This window comes from Telmatherina bonti (genome assembly GCF_933228915.1).
Source record: "Telmatherina bonti genome assembly, chromosome: 4".
In the NCBI taxonomy this organism is placed as follows: Eukaryota; Metazoa; Chordata; class Actinopteri; order Atheriniformes; family Telmatherinidae; genus Telmatherina; species Telmatherina bonti.
The window spans coordinates 6,665,733-6,690,025 of NC_136622.1; the positions used below are offsets into that span (position 1 = coordinate 6,665,733).

The 24,293-nt window shown below is 39.4% G+C and overlaps 1 protein-coding gene across 2 annotated transcripts in view; it reads right to left on the reverse strand.

The window, feature by feature from the left end:
- LOC306755185 (sodium-coupled neutral amino acid transporter 3-like) overlaps window positions 1–24,293 on the reverse strand; it is a 28,277-nt gene extending 3,984 nt beyond the window's left edge. For both annotated transcript variants that reach the window (XR_013771288.1, XM_079239478.1), the window contains exons 1-13: window positions 24,240–24,293; window positions 12,561–12,686; window positions 12,395–12,464; window positions 10,359–10,474; window positions 9,845–9,918; window positions 9,669–9,761; window positions 9,504–9,585; window positions 6,657–6,739; window positions 6,445–6,503; window positions 3,246–3,362; window positions 2,990–3,069; window positions 2,618–2,718; window positions 1,319–1,443 (exon numbers count right to left, since the gene is read on the reverse strand). Coding sequence is in view for 1 of the 2 variants with exons in the window: in XM_079239478.1 (XP_079095604.1) it covers window positions 1,319–1,443; window positions 2,618–2,718; window positions 2,990–3,069; window positions 3,246–3,362; window positions 6,445–6,503; window positions 6,657–6,739; window positions 9,504–9,585; window positions 9,669–9,761; window positions 9,845–9,918; window positions 10,359–10,474; window positions 12,395–12,464; window positions 12,561–12,622 (1,062 nt within the window). In the remaining variant the exon portion in view is untranslated. The remainder of the gene's footprint in view (window positions 1–1,318; window positions 1,444–2,617; window positions 2,719–2,989; window positions 3,070–3,245; window positions 3,363–6,444; window positions 6,504–6,656; window positions 6,740–9,503; window positions 9,586–9,668; window positions 9,762–9,844; window positions 9,919–10,358; window positions 10,475–12,394; window positions 12,465–12,560; window positions 12,687–24,239) is intronic.

Genomic DNA, 24,293 nt, shown 5'->3' on the forward strand with positions numbered 1-24,293 from the left:
AGAGTGTTATGGTGACAGCTGTTGTTTATGTAATTAGGCAAAGGTGCAAAACTATATGGATATTTAGAAAAATGTCAGTCTGAAACTGGGCAAACTTAGCGTTAGCATTAGCTTCCTTCATCATTTAGCTCCTTTTTTGGTTTGGTTACATAAACAGGATAAATGTAACCATGTTAAATGTGCTGAAGGATACTCCCCCAGTAACTCTGGTTACTATGTACCTCTCTGTCAGGTTTACCACTGCTACCACATACAGTAACAGCAAGTAGGAACTTTTAACGCATCAGTTTTCAGTGCTGATGTCCACCTCTCTGCCTGTTAGCTGCTGGTGGGACAAAGCTACTCCAAAAGACTTCTGATTAAAATTCCAAGTCTTACTGAAACAACACATTTTAACATACAATTTTGGATCAGTTTTTAATTAATAACATCGTACCTTTACTTTACATGAAGGGTACAAAGAAGATCACTGTCCATGGTGGAAATAATGGTGGTTAAGGTATATGCTTACTGTAATGTTAACCATCAAACAGAGGAGAATATTCATGATGCAAAATGTGTTATAAACACTCTAGCAGTTGAACTTACACCATCAAGCTTAACGTTTGAATCAGTGTGAATGCACTACTCCAACATGGTTGCCATGGTGACATCATAAGTCATTCCTGCAATGATCATTGTTAATTCTGCTACCACTGTGGTGTAAAATGCTAATGTCAAAGTCAGATGCTACCTTGGTAGGATTGGACCCTTCAAGTTCCCGCTTGTTAGGCTATAAAAGATCTTGCATGCAGAGAGCACATCACTGAACAATCCAAACAAGGATACAGAGTGATGCAATACTCTGTGAGTACCTTACATAACACGCACCACAGTTAGCCTGCAGTTGTTAGCTGGCTACTTAACAGCCATTTATACCTGATAACTTATAATAATCTGTCCTTTGACATGAGGTTTGATGTTCTTAGAGGGGTAAGAAGTCCTTCAAAGGCTCTTGGACATCAGGTGAGCCTTTCAGTGAGATTTAATGGTGAAACATAACTTCCAGCCGTACCTGGTGTGTGTAATCCAACAGTCTGTGATCCCTAAAACCACTACCTTCAGAAAGTACTGACGACCCAAATATACACATTTCGGAAGCTAAACTAAATTTCCTGAAACGTAAGAGGCTACATGGCTAATGTCTCACATACATGTACTTCATGCTTAAGTCACTCGAACAATAATGACACAACATTGTATTGTTACTGCTGAATTCACTCAATAAATTCTCATTGTTTGTTTAGATGCTTCACTGAATGAAAATAATGTGACTTACCGGAAACAAGACCACAGGTACAGTCAGAGTAACGGCCACCAGGACAGCGAGACGCACACACAGGATCAGAGTGTCCAGAGCATCAACCTTACTGTAAGTGTGGAGGAGCTCAGGCTCGGTTTTCTCTGCAAACACACACACACACACAAACACACACATGGTTTTCAAATGCATTAAATCAGTGATTCCCAATCTTCTTCTGCATCAATGACAATAAAGTCAAGCTCCGTCATACGAACTAAAGAAACTGTAAGAAGTGTGTCATCAGTTTAGTGGCAGGCAGATCAGATACATTCATCAGTAACCATGGACCGCTGTTTGACATCGTACTTCCAGATATTCTTTCTTTCTGTTATGCCCGTTTCTCGCTAACATTCCTGTTGCCATGGTTACCAACCAGCTGGAGTTTGAGCCAGCACAAAGATTTATAACTATTGGGATTTTTGATGAAACATTTTTAAACCGGTGTCCTATATTACTTTTTAATGGACACCCTGCAGCCAATCAGAATCGAGTATTCACCCCGACTTTGGTATAAGTTAAAACCGTGTCAGTGTTATTATCCATTATTTTGCTTTAATGTGAAACATTTTAAACCAGGAAACTCTGCAAATTACTTCAGATGAGCTGAGTTTTCAGTGAGACGAATGCTGCTTTCGGAAAACAACTCTGTTATATGTGATAGCTGGGTTGTTTATATCTAAACAGGCTTGTTTTTATGTCCTGGATGAAAAGTCCCCAAATGGTGTTGGAACCTTTTTGGCTTCATACTTCATAATATTAGATTACAATATTTTGATACATGTAAAAGACTGTGTCTCTTCATTACCCACAATCGATTATTACTATAACTTGACTGGTACCGGGTTAAGCAGGGGCAGATATGTTGCATCATATTTTCTTTTCTTTTTTAATACTTGAAGTTTCTCTTGTTGACTCATCATAATTTCCAAACAGTAGTTTTACAAATTTATCCATTGCCCAAACTCCAAGTTTTATTAAGCCCTGCGGTGATAAACCTGCATTGAATCATCTTACATCAATTTTCTTTTAGATTTAACCTAAAATCCAGTCTTTATACAAATCCAACGATTAGTTTATGGAGACAAACAGTCATAAATGAATGCCTAACCTCAAGTCCCACCTCACCGTTAACCATCACTGTTTTATCTAAAGGGGTTCAGGCTGCATATTGAGCGTGCTCCCTGTCCTTGGATCTTCATGAACACATAAAAACTGATGCAGAACCCCAACCAGCTCACTGGCATCAAACTGAGGAACGATTTGCAGCTGACTTACCATAGAATGTCAGATAGCCAAATATAGCGGTGAAGAAGTACATCGTGAACATCCCCAAGATGGAAACGTTGCCAATATTCTGCATCCTTCTCTTGGACGGGCTGCAGGGAAACAACATGACAGATGTTTTACACGGGAGAAAGCAAGGTTAGGTTTTAAAGAAGCATCCCTGTTATCATCATAAAACACATTATTACTCAGGTCATTTTAAAATCTTATAGATTGGTTGCTTTTAAATGGTTTCATCTGTTGTGTTTCTAGACCTGAGTTCTTCTGGTTGACCAAAGCAACAAAAACAAGGCTCTGTATCATGAATATCTTTTATGATTATTGACCGTCTTTGGATAGCTGCAGATATCAGGTGCATCTTACTTTCTGAGTTCAGTGTAGATGGGAAGCACCTCAGGGTGACACACAAAAGCAAATGCCAGGATGGGGATGGTGTACGCAGTCTGCAAATAAAGTCACAAATTAACTTCTATTTGACTTTCCTTGAAAGGACACGAACTTTGGAGCACGTGCGGTCATGCGTGTTGTGTAATATGATTCATCTTCAGCCTTCATATGTGCTCAGTCTGAGCAGCAGTCATGATGCAAGAACCGTCGAAACCAGCGTTTCATGTCTTACCTCCTGGTTGATGGTGAAATATTTCACAACGCATGTGTCCTCTGGCATGTCTGCATTCATAGAGAAGTTTCCAAACAGCTCTTTGGGGCAAGCGATGCTAAATTTCTTGTAGATGACCTGGTGTGACAGAGAAAAACAGTCAAATCTTCAAAACAAACATGGTGTTTCCTTTACGTTTTGATAGCTTTGCAAAGCCAGTGGAAGTTGTTTCAGCTGGTCTGTTTTCCACTGAGTAGGACTTATTACTGGAGACTCTGCAGGCAAAGCTTTTTATTTCCAGTTAAGAGATGATTTGACATTTTTCCATCCATAGCACATTTTATATCAGAGCAGTGGAACTTTACTGATTATGCATTGTCCATTCAATGTCTATTCCTGCTTATTCCAAAGCAGGAAGGGCGGTGGCCTATCTGCTGCTAGGTGAGAGGAAGGGTTTATCCTAGACAGTAGGGCTGTAACAATACATCCATCTACATCAATATATCAATAATATACTCAATACATCAACAATATTGTTGAAAAATGAAAATTGATACAATAACTATTGATGAAATACACTTTTATTTTGAAAATGGCAGATTTAACTTCCCCTGACATGTTTCTTACTAGTCTGTCTTTTGTTACCTCTTAATGGTAATTAGATTCCTTTGGTCAGGATTGTCATTCACTCGAATTAAAAATTGATTTGTTGCCTTTTTCTCAAATCAGCGATCTTTAATATTCTTCATTTTACAGCCAGGAGTTTATAACCTGGATGAAGAGAAAGCTTTCTCTTTTAATATTTTCTTAGGATTGCTACGTAACACCTCCAGGTGAGTGAAAAGGCAATGGAAAAAAACATGTTTTACATGTTTATATAATATGCTATATAAATATACAAGCTTCAGGGTGATGGAGCCACAGAATTATATTTAAAACAGATTTATATTTCAGGAAATTAACTTGTCACCCTGAGATTTGAACATTTCTTTGTCCAGTTTTAGGGATTTAATCATAAAGGGGAGCATATTATGAAAATATAATAACATACAGATTCCTGCTCATATGTGATAAAAGAGGTAAGTATGATAATGGTTACTGTCAGAGCTTTTGGATTAGAACTGAATTTATTCGTTGTACGTTTCTTTTGGTTTTTAAACAAAATGTTGAGAAGGTTCCTACGTCACAGAGAAAGTTCAGGCATCTACATAGATTTTCTGTGGACTTTTTGTTGATATTTGTCTGAGCTTTGAATTGTTCAGGTGCAAACTAAGGACGCAACAACAGCTGCTGATACCAGTACTGGGTATCGGCATGATGGGACACGTCTTTGCTTGTGCTCTGTATTCCTAAAAGTGCTGAGATATTACAGAACTGTCAAAATAAACCTGTTAAAGGACCGACGATGAGGAAGCTGATTGGGGGGAAGTAGGTGTCTGGTCTCAGCTATCAATCAGCTATCAGAATTAAGAATACAGTATGGACACACACACACACACACACACACACACACACACACAAACACACACACACACACACACACACACACACACACACACACACACACACACACAGACACAGTCACTAATCCAATGCTGCATAGTACCACTCTAAAAGCATATCTTCTGTCTCCTTAATCAGCAAATAAATATAGAATGAAATAAATGAACATCTGGCTTGGCACACTACGAGGAAACGATATCCAGGGATCCTTTCACGCTGGAGGGGGCCATCCCACCCATGCCTGCAGCGGGTGTCACCACTGGAACGGCCACCACTCAGAGTCGGCCCAAATCCACTCCACAGCCAAATGGCTGCAATGCAAAGGCGGCCACGTCAAAAGCCATCCCCGTGGCAACGGGTTATTGGGCAGATTGAGTATAATCTCGCAGACGTGGACCCCCATAAGGAAAACAATGGAATTAACAAAGTTTTAAAAAATCAGACAAAACTAAGACCCATAAAAACAACTAAGAACAATATGATTAAAATAAACATAAGAATTAAAAAAGAATCTAAGTATTTACATATCAAAATAAAGTGATAAAATATAGTATAAATGAAAATAGTATAAGTATAAATAATCCTTACACAGACTAAAAACCAAATAAGATCATCTAAAAGCTAAACTAAAAAGGTCTTGAGCCTCTTTTTAAAAGCATCAGCAGTCTCTGCGGCCCTGAGGCTCTCTGGCAGGCTCCTCCACAGACGGGGCCCGTAATGATGGGAATGGCCCTCACTGTTGGTTCTCACTGTAGCAACAAGTACAAGGCCGGTACCAGCTGACCCGATGGGTCCTCCAGGTCTCAAAGAAGGTCAGATAAATAAAAAGCCCAAGACCATCAAGACATTTATAAATGACTAAAAGAACCTTAAAATCACTGAAAAGCACCGGGAGCCAATGCAGCCATTTTAAAACGGGTGGGATGTGTGAACTCTGAACATTATCCACCAAAAACCAGTTCGTCCTGCTGATTTAGTATGATTCATCCATGAGCCCTAAGATAAGACACGTAGGTGTTTGGGAACCTCACCCCCCACCCTCTCTTGTGGAGCTAATGCCAAATTCAGATTTATAATGTGGTGTGTGTGCTAACTCTGTTGTGATGATAAATAAAGGTGCTTATTTATATTTCATCATTTCATTTACATTTTCATCTATATCTGCATAAATGGTTTGATTTTGACAGCCCTGGTAAAAATCTTAAATCTATTTGTATGTATATATATATATATATATATATATATATATATATATATATATATATATATATATATATATATATATATATATATATATATATATATATCAGTTATATATATATGTATATATGTATATGTATATGTATATATATATATATATATATATGTATCAGTTATATATATATGTATATATGTATATGTATATGTATATATATATATATATATATATATATATATATATATATATATATATATATATATATATATATATATATATATATATATATATATATAATTTTTTATTTTTTATTTTTTTTTACAATTTTCTAGTAACCTCTGAAATGATCTTACGACCTTCAGTTTGAGGGCCACTGACTTAGAGAATGGCTGCCTGATGGCCCACATGATCTATCACACAGTTTCTGCTCCTTTGTCCCATCAGACGTTCTAAATACAAGATGTGGCATCGGTGCTTCTCTGCTGTGAACACTGGAAAGAAGCCGTCGTAACAACTCACCACAGAGAGGAAAAACACCATGCAGGACAGCGAGAATCCGCTCGTATAACCCAGATAACCTGCAATGTGTGATAAAACCATCATCAGATACACGCAGACACATTGATCGACACATCATGCACAATGTAATGAATCAGGTCATGAGACCCATGTGAAAGTTGTCTCTGACAGCTCAAAGCTGCTGGTTTGGAGGAAGCTGAAGGTGGACGTACCCAGCTGTTTCATCATGGCCAGTGGGAGGATGATGCACACAGTGACGATGATTATCAGGTAATTTCCATTCATAAACCACTCTCTAGATAAGAAGACATACATGATCAATCTGACCAGACCAGGACATGAGCATGATGTAATGCTGCTGTCTGGTGTTCATCGTGTACATCCAGGTCAGGATTTAAACTCTCATTTGCACACACAGATACACACCAAAAATTACACCAACTGTTGTCTTTTTTTCTTTTTTTTTTCTTTTTGGCTAGACAGGGATCAAAATGACTCAATCTGATCACAAAGAGGAAAAAAATTAACTGGATATCAAAGAACAAGATGACAGATGAAAACTGGTGGGACTGGTAGAAAACTGGTGGGACTGGTAGAAAACTGGTGGGACTGGTGGAAAACCGGTGGGACTGGTGGAAAACTGGTGGGACTGGTGGAAAACCGGTGGGACTGGTGGAAAACCGGTGGGACTGGTGGAAAACTGGTGGGACTGGTGGAAAACTGGTGGGACTGGTGGAAAACTGGTGGGACTGGTGGAAAACTGGTGGGACTGGTAGAAAACTGGTGGGACTGGTAGAAAACTGGTAGGACTGGTGGAAAACCGGTGGGACTGGTGGAAAACTGGTGGGACTGGTGGAAAACCGGTGGGACTGGTGGAAAACCGGTGGGACTGGTGGAAAACTGGTGGGACTGGTGGAAAACCGGTGGGACTGGTGGAAAACTGGTGGGACTGGTGGAAAACCTGTGGGACTGGTAGAAAACTGGTGGGACTGGTGGAAAACCGGTGGGACTGGTGGAAAACTGGTGGGACTGGTAGAAAACTGGTGGGACTGGTGGAAAACCGGTGGGACTGGTGGAAAACTGGTGGAAAACTGGTGGGACTGGTGGAAAACCGGTGGGACTGGTGGAAAACTGGTGGGACTGGTGGAAAACCGGTGGGACTGGTGGAAAACCGGTGGGACTGGTGGAAAACTGGTGGGACTGGTGGAAAACCGGTAGGACTGGTGGAAAACCAGTGGGACTGGTGGAAAACCGGTGGGACTGGTGGAAAACCGGTGGGACTGGTGGAAAACCGGTGGGACTGGTGGAAAACTGGTGGGACTGGTGGAAAACCGGTGGGACTGGTGGAAAACTGGTGGGACTTGTGGAAAACCGGTGGGACTGGTGGAAAACTGGTGGGACTGGTGGAAAACCGGTGGGACTGGTGGAAAACCGGTGGGACTGGTGGAAAACTGGTGGGACTGGTGGATAACCGGTAGGACTGGTGGAAAACCGGTGGGACTGGTGGAAAACCGGTGGGACTGGTGGAAAACCGGTGGGACTGGTGGAAAACCGGTGGGACTTGTGGAAAACCGGTAGGACTGGTGGAAAACTGGTGGGACTGGTGGAAAACCGGTAGGACTGGTGGAAAACCGGTGGGACTGGTGGAAAACCGGTGGGACTGGTGGAAAACCGGTGGGACTGGTGGAAAACTGGTGGGACTTGTGGAAAACCGGTGGGACTGGTGGAAAACCGGTGGGACTGGTGGAAAACCGGTGGGACTGGTGGAAAACCGGTGGGACTGGTGGAAAACTGGTGGGACTTGTGGAAAACCGGTGGGACTGGTGGAAAACTGGTGGGACTGGTGGAAAACCGGTGGGACTGGTGGAAAACCGGTGGGACTGGTGGAAAACCGGTGGGACTGGTGGAAAACTGGTGGGACTTGTGGAAAACCGGTGGGACTGGTGGAAAACCAGTGGGACTGGTGGAAAACCGGTGGGACTGGTGGAAAACCGGTGGGACTGGTGGAAAACCGGTGGGACTGGTTGGAGGCTTGTCACTGGTTCTGGTTCCAGCTTTTTCTTTACCAGACTCACAACAGGGGAGGTGGGATACAGAGATTCATGTGGAGCGGGGCACTGGCAGCAGGACTTTGGAGGAAACAGTACTGGTCTGGATGAAAGCAGACTGGGACGGCTTGCTGTGATCAACATGCTTGTTCTGTATCAATAAAAAAACATCCAGGATTGTTTATTTGTTTGGTGAAAATACCATCAGATCCAGTAAAGTGTGTTTTTGTTTTCTGTTCCCATAATCAATAAATCTACTTCCACGTATTTTTGCTTTCTGTCTTTTATTTCTCCTGTTGCTAAAACAAGACATAAGTGAATTATTTAGTCCTGTGTGTTTAGAAATTTGTCTTTTCCTTTCATAATACCCAGAATATATTCATTTATCAGAACAGCAAATGTATTTTCTGTACGATGATGCAGCGACAGCTGGTAGTTTGTAGACCTGCAGAGTTTCATGCATCTGATGGTAAACTGGCTGCAGGATCAGTGGTTTGAAATCCACCAAACACAAAATGAACATCGACGAGACGGTGAAACACACAAATCTTTCCTCTCCAGCTTGTTAGGATCCAGACCAGCGATTGGAGCTGTTATTGCACTGCAACAATTCTTCGCTTCTCTTATCAGCTTGTTATGATGAAGAAGTTTTTCTCTAGTGTTTTTAGACATGTTTTCCACATAGTTTAACCTGAAAATGTAGATGGAAACATTCGTGGTGCTCCACAAGCAAAGGCCTGATTTGCTATCTCTGTTGCAGAAAATCCTGATTCTCCTCTAGTTTGGGTTTTTTCTGACATAAACTGGCAGATACTGCTGTAACTGATGGACTCTTAAGCATTTAGAAGGATAAAAACCACAGAAAAGATAAAAAATTTTATCAAGTGTTTTTAGTTTGGTTACTCCTTTTGTCTCTGTCTTATATTTGGAACAGACACACAGATGTTAACATCAGTTTGTTCTAAAAGACAGGTGTTGGGCATGTCTGTGTCTGATTGGATGAGTACTCACTCAGAGATGGATGTCTGACCAAGAAAAGTCTGGATGACCAGCGGTAGCTCGTATTTTACTATGAACAGGTAGCTGGACATGGCTGCAGTGGAGGAAAACATAGATGGCCTCATATTCATGGGAGATAAGACGACCTGATGCCTGCAGAGCACGCCACAAGCTTACCGCCAATGTTGTGCAGCGTTATGACGACAGCTGCTAGAATCTTCCCTGGATGGCCGAAAGCTCTGAAGCCGAGCTGCTCGTAGGCACGGATCCCTGAAGAGACCAGAAGCAGAAAGTCTGACACTGTTCAGCCATGAAGGAGGTGGAGTGAGTAGACGAGGTGGTGGAGCTCGTACCCACAACTCCAGCACTGTGGAGCAGCAGATGGACGGAATAACAAGACAGACAGGCGATACATGTGAGCAGGATCCTGTAAAACACAAACAGTCAGCATTTAATCCACTGCTCTCTTTCTCTTTCACACTTCCTCTAGTTGTTTCCCTGCTCCTGCCATCAGAGGAGCTGCATGATCGGTCTGCTTTTAACTGGCTTCTGCAGAGCTGTGTGTATGCATGTCTGGGTGTTAAATGTACAGTTATGCATGTAGGCAGGCAGGTAAATACTGTATGTATATATATATATATATATATATATATATATATATATATATATATATATATATATATATATATATATATGTATATATATATATATATCTGCATGCTGAAAATAAATTAGCTGAAGTTCAGAGACTGAAAAAATGTAAATGTCCAAATATTTCAATAACTGAACTGTGTGTCATTTGCAGAAAACCACCAAAGGTCAGAGTGCATGTGTGTCACATCCAGTTAAACTATTCCACACACTCACAAGAAAAGGACAATGCCGGTGTTTGACATGGCATAGGACAGTCCCAGGATGCCGCTGCCCATGATGGCGTTGCTCAGGTTGAAAACAGACACCCCAAAGGAGGTTTTCCCCTCAAACTGGAAAAATATGACAAGAGAACAAACTGAATCATGTGAGCCTGACATCCAGACTTTTTCTTCTTCAGCGGGTGTTTTTTAAAAATATTTTTTAATGATTAATTCAAACTAAAAAAAAACAATTAAAAAAAACAAACATTTGAATATTAGAATCCAAATGACTGAAAATAAAAATAAAACAGATTATCTTCAGTTAGTAAAATTTAATTACCTGACACGTCTCATAAAAAATCATATTGTTTAGAAATAAAATAAAACTACATATTACACTGTTTAAAAGCAAATCCCCTAAAATAATAAAATAAAATAAAATAAAATAAAATAAAATAAAATAAAATAAAATAAAATAAAATAAAAAAAATAAAAATAAAATAAAGCTGAAAGAGTGCTGTTATAAAAGCCCTGAATAAGCAGGCCCATAAACTGGCTGGAGCATTTTTCCGTTGGAAACTGGCAGCATGAAACCATCTGCAGGACACAAGCACAACTACATGATCATAACGGGTCAAAGAAGAGACCCTGAAGTCACTCTGCTGCTCGACTGACGACAGCTTGACATCTCAGGCAGCCACTGGAGGTCAGGAGCGATGGGTGTGACATGACCTTTCCAGCTGATCGCACCGCCACCTTTTGGATGATCTGTGAGTTCATGTTGGAAATGAGCAAGAGGAGCATTGCAGCCGCAGGCAGACATGACCGCGGTCTGTTCCAGGAGTTGGCAGCAGATTGTGTTAGACACAGACTGGGGTTTTCTTACACTGCAAAGTGTCATCAGACGGGCGAAAGAAAGGCTCAACATGAGAGAGAGAATAAAAACTGCTCATCAGTCAGAGTCACAGTTTTAATGTTGACATCGAGATGAAAAAGCAAATCACCGGATTTCTGGTAGGATTCCCAGGATTGTGTTTTAATTAGTTTCAATTAAGCTTTTTTTGTATTCATTACTACTACTACTAATAATAATACCACTAATACTACTACTACTAATAATAATAGTAATATTAATTATGATTAATAGATTATTATAATGTGCTTTTATTGTGGAAAGCACTCAAAGCGCTGACATCTTACGATCAGTGATGGTAAGCAACACGTGGAGCCACAACTTGGACAGACTGACGGAAACATGGCGGCCAGTGTTGCCTGCGGCGTCTCTGACCACCACCGGGACAAAAGTCAACCTGAAGTACCTGAACTCACAGTCTAATCAGTTAGAATCAAGTTATATCAAACTGATCCATGTTGGATTATGATCACTGTGTTCATGTAAAGACCGTTGATTAAAACAGATTGAGAAGCGAAGAAGCCGTGGACTGAAGTGAACTTCCTCCACCCTGAGCTGCATGAGGGGATCCTGGGGGGGAAAAACCTGCAGCAGAACCAGAACCAGCAAGGATGACCGTCAGCGTTGATTGTGAAAGAATACATTTTTCATTCTGAGCTCTTTTCTTATGGATAAAACACTCCTATACTGGGAAGTATGGGTGGGTTTTATATGATGCTGACACTCAGTAATCCCAGCTGCTATCCAGTGATGAGTTTCAGGTGTTTCTGTTTCATTCGCCTGATTTATGAACGACAGAAACCATGTGATCCATCAGATTCATGTGTTTCTTTAGCTAATTCGCTGGAATGACTCAGAGTTTAGATTTAGTGGCGTTTGACTTCTTTCTTTGTTTCAGAGGCAGATCTGTCTGAGAGGCCTTCGAGTCATGATGTCAGGCGTCGCTGTTAAAGGAGAAACAATGTCCAACGTTTAGGTCGCCCTGTGAAGAGGCAAGGACGCTCCATTTGCTGCTAGGTGCAGACATGTTTGTTATAATCAGTTTGTTGATAACGATGAAAACACAACTACAGCAAGTAAACATTACATAGTAATGCTTATGACTTATTGTAGACCTGCAGATTTCTCTCACTCACATCTGTGAACTGGGGTCGTTTTGAACCTCCATCCTTGTGCTGCAAGAACTTCTCTTCCTCGGGTGGAACTCTGCAAAATCCGTCACATTAAACACAAACACTTCACTTCTTCTCTGAATGTTTTAACAAACGTAAATGACGGAGAAGTGACTGTAAGGCAACAAACCCGCCCTCCACGGTCCCTTCAGCATCATGGTGAAGTCCGTTCGAAAGCTTCTGCAGTTCCATGCCAACGACAGGCTCAGCAGCAGGATGGCAACACTCAGATGAAGTAAATCTTGTATTGGGAACTCTGAAAGACAAAAATGCAAAATAAACATGGTGACTGTGAGTGTGTATTCCACGGGACCTGCTCTGAAACAATAATAATGTTCATTTTTTGCCCATCAGCAGATATTTCATCCTCACACACTGGATGCCAAAGAAATTTGATCTTAGTTAAAGTATTTGGTTAATTTCAGGATGCAATTCGATTGTGGACCATGGAAATGCTTTATTGGTTCATTGCCTCTGTAGGTGTCACCATGTGTTCCTGAACATGGAAAACATGCATTGTTCTCGTGCTGTTAATATTCTGGAGGATTTGCTGTAGAGTACCAGAGCACATGTGGTGTAATTTCCCATTTAAAACTGAAAAAATAACAAAAGCTACTGAACTTCTTGGGAGAAATATTTCCTCATTGAATGTTGGTGACGAAAACGACACTAAAAGTAGAGAAAGAAATGTATGGAATCAGATTTGTTTCAGAATCTCCAAGATTATCAATTGTCATGAAAATTATTAGGCTTTTATTTAGTTAAGTGGAGTTGCATTGTTTGCAGTTTTCTCTTCTTCTTTCTCTTTTCTCTCTTTTTGGTTGCGCTTCACAGTCTTTGGTTTTGATTCTCGATTGGATGGGCGGGCTCTTTTCAGGGGCGCATCCTGATTGGCTGGTGAGTTTTTGACTGACACAACTGTAGCACAAAGAGATGTACAAACACTTTCTTCAGAAATAAAACCAAAACAATTGAGAATCAAAGCCAAAGACTGAAGCGCAACCAAATAGAGAGAAGAGAGAAAGAAGAAAAGGAAACTGCAAACAAAACTACTAAATTGAACTAAATAAAAGCCTAATAGTTTTCATGATGATTGATCATTTTTTATTTATTTATTTTATTTTATTTTATTTATTTTACTTAAGTTTTAGAAAGTTTTGGTTTTAATTGTTGTTTTTTGCTTGAGTTTTAAAAAGCTTTGCTTGGAGATTCTGAAACAAATCTGATTCCGTAGAAATGAGACTGACGTTTCAACCATTGTGTCAACATTCGTCCTAGTTGTCATCCCTTACTTTCTTTCTGTATTGGTTATATTTAAGAAACCCATTTGGGTCGATTTTTATGCGTCCTATAATAATATTAAAAGATTAAGCAGCCTGTCTTGGTCAAAAGAGCTAATGCATGAACAAAATTATGTCTGTAAAGATGTAAAATAGTGTAATTTAGTTTTAATTATGCAGGGTACACACTCAAAAATAGAGGTACCAGCTTGTACCTAAAAAGGTACAAATGCTTGTCGCTGGGGGTGTACTCTTTTGAGAGACATTTCTGTACCCTTCAGTTCTGGTCTATTTTTGTACCTTATCAAGTTAAACCTCACCTTATCAAGTTATGTTTTTTTATGTTTTCACAGGATTAGGCCTGGTCCATTCCACTTAGCAATATTATCTTTAATCTAGAAATAATCTTCAAAAACTCAAAATACTGACCAGCCATACACTTAGTCTGCAGCATCTGACCTTCATTGTCTGGTGTAGTAAATGACTGTTAAGTAGTACTACTGTCATCACTCAACTCTGCTCTAGTTTGTAACATTACAGCCATTAACATCACATTTTTCAATGCTGCAGGTTCCCTTATGGTCAAAATGGTACAAATTTGTACTTTATGTCACTTTGAATCCTTTTTCGTACTCTGAAGGTGCTTCTGGTCTCTTAAAGACCAGTATTGTAATTTGAGAGAACATTTCTTTAAAATGTACCTATAGGTACAGAAATGTCCTCATCTTGTACCTCTATTTTTGAGAGTGTAGAGTTGTCGGAGCGGCCACGTCTCGACCGCAAGACGGATTTGTTTAAACATGGTGGTGCTGAAACTTCCTTCATAGTGGTCTTAGATTATTTTAGCATTTTGAGTCTGAGATAAGAGGACGTGTTGGGGTTTTAACATTAAAATGTAACTTTTTCAGTTTATCTGCAAGTATTTAATGCCGTAGTTTATAATGTACGACTTGTTATCATTTTATAATATAAACGGAGAGCCACAGTTAGAATTTTTTTCTTTGTTAGGCTATTGTTTATGCTTGCTTGCTCAACTTCTGTCTAAAAATGCATGTTGGGGATGTTTGTCACAGGTGACATCCTCACAGAGGACTCAGAGATGAAAAGAAGTGAAAGAGAAAAAGCATCTAATGACCACAGGAAGAAAAAAAACTTCTCTGCTGCTGGAAAAACACAATCCAGGGCATCCATCAGAAAAAAGCTACTTATTTTTCCATTATACTCCAAATGTTCTGGTAATTTATGGCATATATGATTAGGATAAGCAGGGATGTGGGTGCTCCTACATCATGTCTGTTTGGTTGTATTGCTATTGTTTAATATAGTAACACTGACATTCAGAAAAAAAAGTCGGATTGAATAAGTTTTACACTTCCTCCTACTCCTTTTCGAATATTTGGATTGCTGCCTTGTAAGCCTTGTTTCTATTCAGGTTACTGTGTCCATGATTTATCAGAGGTTATAGCCTCAATAAACAGTTGTTTCAGATAAAATATTAAATTAATTTTTTAGATGAAAGATTTTAGAGAAATGCAGCTAATCCAGAATGCTGCTGCTCGTGTCCCCACAATGAAAAAGGAAAACATCTCTCCACTTCCTGGATCGTCACACTGGAATTTATGCTAAATGGTTTCTGCTGGTTTATGAATGGTTCTTGTCCAAAATATAGATCAGTTCTGTCCATGCTATATGAGACACAGATCATCACATCATTATCTGGGTCAAGTTTGCTTCCATTCAGAAAATTAAAACTAAACTTAGATTTAGTTTATATGCTCCTAATAACGGGAACAAACAAGCAGAAAAACTAAAGTCTGATCCAAACCCGCACCGTGCTGATGATGTTGATGTTTCCTGTCTAGTGAAATGGGCTATTTAAGTACATTTATGTAGAACGTATATGTCCTGATGAGGAAATGTTTATATGAGCCTGAGCTGTTTGTTGGGTGGAGGACTACATGACGGTCCTATTGGTTGGTTTTAGTCCTATATGTTAATTTAATTTAATTTAATTTAATTTAATTTAATTTAATTTAATTTAATTTAATTTAATTTAATTTAATTTAAAATTAAATTAAATGGGACATGGCATTTTATTTATTTATTTATTTGTCTTGTCCAGCATTTAAGCAAGCAGAATGAGGGTTTGCTTTTTTCTCCTGAGTAAATTTATTTTGCCAAGCAGAGTTTTATAGACATAACGGTCATCTTGATATTCTGGATTTTTAATTTATTTTTCTATTCATTTTGGATAAGTCTTTGTATTACAGAGTTTGTACTGCTGGACCAGACTGGAGAGGAAAGAAAAAGGATAGAAAGAGAAAGGAGAAAGAAAAATAAAAAAAATCCACAATAATGAAAAAAAGAAAAAGAGAAGACATCAGACAGAGATTACAGAGGAGACAGAGAAAACACCTTGTAGAGGGAGAGAGAAAAAAAACCCCACACATATATATCCACATAAATACGCATGTACTAACACATACACACACATAAACACATATAAGCCAAGGACATGGCATATTAATGACTGTACTGCAGTAAAAATATCAGATTTCGCAAAGTGCTCATTCTAATCCATATTCCTAATATGAAAACACTGAATGAAATCTACAGTAATGCAGAACCATGAAAAAGAATACAATAAAAATAACATTAAACCATTAAAGGGACAAGGACAGTGTACATTAAATAAAACCCACTTTAAAGTCTCAGCAGCAAAGTGCTAAAGGTTTAAAACATCATTCAACACAGAATTACTATAAATTATTTAAAGTTCTGGGTCTAAAAATTTAAAGTGAAATTTTTGTACTCAAGTATTTTAGGTTAGAATTACTGAAGTTCTGTCATCCTGTAAATGTTTGATCAGTGTTTCTTTCAAGCTGCTGTCTTTTCATTCATTTGAAAAAAATAAAGAATATTAAAAAACAAAGAAGGCTGAGAAAAGAAGAAGCTCCTGCAGGAAGATTGAAACTGTGATGTAGAGGACGAGGCTCCGTATTGGGAGGACTAAATATTTACCAAATCCTGATGAAAAGCAACGTGGCTGTGCAGATAAGAGAGCGGCGCAAAGCCGAGTCTGGGCGCCTTCGGGTTTGGTATCTCTTCAGAGCTGGACTCAGGAACAACAGATAACAGCTGAAACTGACCTTCCTACTCAAACATGACTGAGCTGGTTGCTCAGACATTGACATTTTGTACGGCCACAGTCACATGGATTGTATTAGTAAATACTTTCCCAAGAAGAAGCACGTTTTTATGCTGTTGATTTGATTAATGGATATTTATGTTTTCCACAGAGAAAAAAAATATATTTATTGTATTGAATACTTAGAAAAAATCTCTTTATACATGTACAGAAATTGGATGTTTATCAAACGTAAATCTGAAACGACTGTCATTAATGCTATAATATCCATTCTACCAGGTTAATTTATTTAATCAAACCACTATAATCATTTATAGGATATTAAGAAAACAATAACAGGACCATTAGCAAAATAAAGCGGTTTTGTTTGACCTCTAATGTCACTGCATGTTAAATTTATGGGAAGCAGCTACATCCACCCGATCAATGCACCAATCAGGTTAGGCATTTTCCTTTGATTAATTCACGTCACAAAACCCAAACGTCTGTGCTGAATCATGTGCTTCCAGTTGCTCTCTTATCAAATGTTTGAGCACCAGTTGCTCAATGAAAACAAACAAGACTAAAGACCAGAATGCTGATCTGCATAAAAACACAAACTGAATTAATTCTACTCAACAAAGAAAGCCTGGAATGTAAGAATACAGACTACTGGGACTGCTCATGATTTATTTCAGACTGTGATATATTTATATGAACCCCAGGCCAGGTTCACTCGTATGTGGCCGTTTTTATAGCAGGGTTTTTCTTCTGCTCCCAAAATATCCCACATTCACAGCAGCGTCCCGACAGAAAGCTCTGGACACATAAAGAGCAATAACTCAGGTGCAGTGCTGTTAAAAGCATGCCAAACCAACAGGTGCCATCGTCTGCTCGGTCTCTGTGCCATGGAGGACTGAAATGCTATCTATAGCATCCATCTGAGATGACAATGCTACTTATTCTGAAGTTACAAGACCAACATTTCTAGTTTCCAAATGATAAAATTTAAGTTAAAATGAAGTTTTTCATGTCTTCATCATAAAAAGAGTTCAATGTTAGTGTTTAAAAACTGCATGTGTTTGAGGCCAAGGTGCAGAAAAGCTACAGTGTTTCCTGGAAATAACATTAGTAAAAGGTCTCAAGGCAGGTTGATGCTGTCCTGGCTTAGTGACCCCTAGCTTGACTCTAACTTAAAGTTATAACATTCCCCTATAACAAATATTGGTTAACATGTATCTTAATTTATGTGTACACAAACTCAAATAAAAAAATGAAAATCTTTGAGGTTTTATTCATCAGTTTGTATTTCCTTCATACTTTGTAGTCCTGCATTACAAAGGCTGATGATGTCTAAGTTTGAAGGGAAGCCATGTTGTTGTTTTAACCTTTAGCAAACTGTTTTTAGGCCAAAAGCTATCCGAAGAGTGACTAAAAAAAGCTTAAAATGAAATAGATTCATAAAGTAAGAGCATCTCCTCTGCAGTACCGGCATAGTGTCAGGGATGAGGACTTTGGGCAGCCTGATGGTAGTGTTATTGGGGTTATGAACCCCTTGCAGTGGCGTCACTGGTAAACTGGTGTCAGAGGTGGGTCAGATTAAGAATGATACATGTGTCTCAATGGACTGACTCCAGTGTGCAAAGGCAAAGCAGAGCCAGACCTTTGGGAGTGGGGAGTTTGGGGGGGCAACAGGCTCCAACCTCCATGTGGTGGAAAATTCAGGTTGGGTGCAGGGTGCTGTTCCAATTCCTAGCATCACAAACTGGTTAGTCTGGTGTGGAACATAACCTCACTGGTGGGGAAGAAGCCTGAGATGGTGCATAAAGTGGGGTGTTGGCATGGTAGGAACCATACTCCTGGAGAGGGGCTTAGTTTAAAGTTGCTCAGGGGGAGAGACGTTGGGTGAATGTGGGAGTTCCTGGGTGTCCTGGGTGAAAGGCATCTGGGAATTCCATCGCTCTCCTGAGGGACTTCCGTTTCCATTGAGGTTATAGCAGAGGAGCCTGGAGGGGTGTTATTGGGAGGAATCGCCTTCCAGATTTGAACCCCAGTGGTTGTTTAGTTGTTTTACTGGTAACCCATTGACCATACTGACGACCATGTTTGGGAAAAAGGGTCTTCAGTATGGTGATCTGCAGCTGTTTGTTCTGAAAGCTCAAGTGAAGAGAAGAGTGGGCCTGTCAGCTGGTTAGCACCTGGCGATGGGTTGGACTGGGTGGAGGGGCAGGCTATCTGACTTAACTGGCATGGTTTGGACATCTGATCAGGACTCCTCCAGGTCATAGCTCCTTTTAGATTTTCCAAATGCGTCTCATTGGAAGGAAACCCTTATATTTCTTCTAGTTGGATAGGGCCAAATGGTTAGAGGTAGGTCTAAGATCCCACCAGAGGAGCCAGAGAGTGTTGATGGGAGAAAAGTTCCTGGGTTTCTTTCCTGAATTTTTTTTACCTGTGACTTTCAACCTCCGATAAGTGGAAGGAAATGGTTGGATGGATGGAGGGAAATATGAGTCTGACAAGAGACAAACTCAGGTGTTGTATCTGACAGTTAACTGGTTAAAAATAGATGTAAACATGATCAAATCAAATACCAAAAAAAACCCCCAAAAACCTTTACTTTCCAAAGTTGAGGAAATAAAAAGCTAACTGATGGTTGTGTGTGCTTCATAAAACCTGCAGTCTTTGAAATAACCAGTGAAACCAGTAACAACCGCAGAAGAATAGTCACAAGGTATTTTCCATATCTCATTAAACATAAAAAGGTAGATGGCAGACCTGGATACGATGCTAATCTGTCACCAGGTTCCAATGTTTTGGTTTGTCAGTCCGTATGTACACATACTGACTGCTTTATCAAATCTAACTATTTCAAAAGATGAGTTTCCTTAATCCAGTCGGGTCTCAGGGTATGAATCACTTCACAGACTGCTGCGTTATAAATGTAAAGGCAGGAGGTTGATGTGACTGTGAAACCTTTGCAGCACCGAAACTTTCCAGATGTTTCTGAGGGCTGAAAGGTTGGAGCGCTTGCAGGATATTTTCCAGGCAGCTCCTCGGTGAGGTCTGTTGGAAAATCAGGGTGTGTGATAACATTTTATGGTAGCAGCTAATCTCCCCAAACATTGACTGAATGTGTATCCTGCTTCATAAGCTTTCCTGTTGCTTTCATCACATTCAACTATTTAATAGATGCGATCAGATTTATTTGATATTAACATCAGCCCATTAACAATCATCAGGAAGCCCCATGCTTTATTCTTAATGTGCTGTCAAAGAAAAAACAGTAATATCATAGTCAGCATTGTAAAGTAATAGAATACACAACCCTTTGGAAAAAATGCAGTGCAAACTTTTTGCAATTTTTTTTTTTTTTATCATGTTTTGTTTTCATGCTGTTCCCCAGTCTTCACAGAGTCAAACTCAACCCTCTAAGTTCCTCCACATCTCCAAAATTGACAGAACAATTTTTAAAGTCAAATTTGATGTTTATAGGCCTACAGGTAGAAAATACAAACCTTCAACATGCTTCACTGATCTTAAATTAAACAGATTTAGTGTGTCAGACAGTACATAGTGCAGAGATGAGGACTCAAGTCACACTAGGTCACATTTCCTGTAATTCGACTCATGTTAACAGACCTATAATGGATTTGTTTTTTCATGATTATGTCTCTGTCTGATCTCCTTACTGCTGTCATTTTCCCAGATGCAACACTGACTCAACTTTACACAAAAACAGACGCGTCTGTGTGTGCAATCAGTCAGAACAATGACATATCTGGTGAACACATATGTTGCTGCAATACAAACCTATAAGTAAAAACCTACGTAAAGAGCCAAATATAAGATGTCTGTATAGAAAAATCCAGGACGCTGGGTCCACCACATCCACCTTAAAACCATAGACTGTATATAGAGATGGACATAGCCTCAGTGATGTCACCTGTAGGTTTCTGAAGAGCTGAATTGAAGCTCAGTGGGCGGTTCCTACCATCACCATCTTGGCAGGGGCATGCGTGTCATCTCACCCCAAAAATACAAATATGGGCAAAGAGGTGGAGCTGAGAGGGGGGCTGTGAGCGTCATGGTGGATGATTGACATCGAGCGAACTCTGAGCTTTCTGTAGCTAAGAGCTAACCAAGCTAACCTGGAGATAACAGGATATAACCAGCTAACGGAGGTAAGCGGGCTAAAGCTAAGTCACGTTGTTAACCGGCTAAAAACCACGGTTGTTCTACGTTCTTCTTACTTGAAGCAGGAGATCGAGTACCTGTCAATCAAAAGGACACGCCTCTAAATATGCAGAATTTTGAGATTAAATTACTTTTAAATCGGCGAGTTAGAAAAAGATTCACTCCCCCCACAGTTGTCATGAAGGTAAACCTGACCTATTAAACCAAAAATGGATTTTTGAACCAGGCAAACATGTTTATTTCTGCTGTAAACATGTTTATTCCTGCTGTAAATATGTTTATTTCTGCTGTAAACATGTTTATTTCTGCTGTAAACATGTTTATTCCTGCTGTAAACATATTTATTTCTGCTATAAACATGTTTATTCCTGCTGTAAACATGTTTATTTCTGCTGTAAACATGTTTATTCCTGCTGTAAACATATTTATTTCTGCTGTAAACATGTTTATTTCTGCTGTAAACATGTTTATTCCTACTGTGAACATGTTTATTCCTGCTGTAAACATGTTTATTCCTGCTGTGAAGTTGGTCTTTTTAACATGGGAGTCTATGGGGATTTGTTCTGTTTTGCAGCCCCTAGTGGATGAAGGGGGAACTGCAGTTTTATGCACTTCCACATAGGCTTCATTTTTAGCTGCCAGAGGTTGCTGCTTGATTAAAACAGGCCTGGAGAAACTAATCACTGTAATATGAAGGCTGAATGTTCACTTAGCATCTACGTTAGCAATGAGGTTAGCAATGAGGTTAGCAATGAGGTTAGCATGTCGGTGGCGTAAACGTTAGCATGTTACAAACTTTGTACCAAAATAATGTTAATTGTGTCAGACTGAATTTACTGAACACAGTTTCCACAAACTGACGTTGCCAAGGCGAGGTTAAACCGTGATCAAACTGTGATCAGACCTGCTGCAAACAGCACGCTCCGACCGGGTCTGTTCATTAGATATAGCTGTTGTACATCTAGGAATGTGAGGAATATTTACTGGAACTCTGTGTTTTGGATCTAAACTCATTAAAAGAGTTTTATTTTATTTCATTTCAAACATTTAACATGACTATATCTCACAGTTATTCCAAGACATTTTCTCATGATTAAGACTTTCCAGATGCACACGTGCAGGGATTATCAGCTGTGTTGAACCACAGTACAGCAGAATTTACTTGTTTACCTTCTGGATTACACCTGAATTCAAACTACTAACAACTTATTAAGAGGCTTGTGCAGAACTTGACAACAAGCTGTCATTTAAATCAGGTGTGTTGCAGCAGGGAATCATCTAAAACTTGCAGGATAGTTGGTGATCCTACACTAAAATGTAGCAGATCGGTCGTACTCAATACATTCAGGAATAAATACTGTTAACTGCAGTTTTGTGTTTCAAACTCCTGTGGGTTCAGATGTATTTTTGTACACATTTAAAACTCTTGGATAAGTTATTTATAGAGCGTGTTTACTAATCTGAATGAGCCTTTCCATGTTGACCTACAGGTTTTGCGACTTCAGTAAAGCAGAGAAATCATCCAGAGGAGAGGGACGGGCATTTGTCAGTCTGAGCTAAAGATCAGGCTTGTTTGTAAATAAAGGTTTAGTAGTTTCCTTGTACATCCTAATGCAGTCTTCCAAACAGACTAGACAGCAGATAACTCATTACAACTAAGATGACTTGTGGATTGACTTGGACTTGCAAAACATGAGTTGGAACATTTCTGATATAGTGTGACACACAGGGAGGGAAGAACAGAGTACAACGTGTGCCTGAAGAAGCCCCGCCCCCTTTTCCAAACAGGGAATGTGTAGATTTACAGCTTATATAATACTAGCAACTCTTCATGTGTTTCATCACATCCAGCATGTTAAGCTCCAATCAAATCAGCTGAGCCACATGTTTACGCCAAATTATGCAAAATTTTTCTCGTTTTAAAATTTTTATCTGTAATTTTTATTTATTTTGTGACAACAATTTTCATTTAAAAAACATCTGAAACATGCTGCAGTCACACAGAACCCTTCAGGTTAACCATAAAAACATGAATCCAATTAGAAGAAAGAACGAATCACAAGACTAAAAGTTAATGCATGAAAATAAGAAACTAAAATAAATAAGTCTAGTTTTAAGAAGAATCCCACTCAAGCCTGTATGCAGGAGTTGAACTAAGTTTTTTGGCTCAACAGAAAGAAAATCATCTAAAACTGTTAACATCTGGATGACAGCTGCACAGCTCCTGCACACCAGGCTATTTACTGTAAAAATCAACACCTCAGTCTGGGCTTTTCCACCATACAAGAACCGGTGCCAAAGCCAGTGCTTCGGTGGTTCGGCTCCGATGCAAAGAACCGGTCGGTGCTGCGTCATCGCCGACCGGTCACCAAGAACAGAAATCAGGATCTGGAAATGTTTCTTTTGGATTGTTTGTTGCTGCTGCGTCCCGGTTCCTTTTTCTGGTCTGCAGAAATCTTCAGTAAGATTTGTTAAACTAATTTGTTGTTAAATAATTATTGTTATTATTCTGCATCACTATAACGGATTAATGTATTCTTACAGATTATGACATAGAATGAAGATAGATCAGTTGCATAAACTGGGTATTTATATTATTATTGATTGGTAATATAATTGTTGTTATTGTTATTATTAATATTATTATTGGTATTATTACTGCATTACTCCATCACTGTAATTAATTAGAATTACATATTAGGGACAATATTTTTATACAGGTATCATTAACATACTGGGATGTTATTGTACTGCTGATGGGTTACTGTTGTTATTATTCTTATATTGCTTCATTACTGGCGCAGGATTATATATAAGCTTATGCTTCTAACCACTCCTTTTGAACAATTTTTTTTTAGATTTGTCATTGTGTTTAAATAAACTTTCTAAACAAAAAACAAAAAACAAAAAAACCTTTCAATGCTCATATTGCAGGTAACCCTGCAACCAGCAGCTGCTGGCCCAGCAAAGAACTGGTGCCAGGATAGAACCAGTGCTGAGAACCAGGAGCCGGTGCTTTGGCAGTCGAAAGCCAAAGAACTGGTGCATCTTGTCTGGATCTGAACCAGCTCTGGAACCAGCTCGGTCCCAAAGCTCCCAGTGTCTTGCATGATCCTTCACTCTTTTCTGAACACAAGCACTCAAGCTGCAAAACCACATGGCAGCCCAGCAGTCCCATGTCAGCTCGAAGGAAAAGGCGACTTACCTCCAGGAGCAGACCCAGGGGACAGGTTGGATCTGAAGGGGGCGGGGGGAGGGA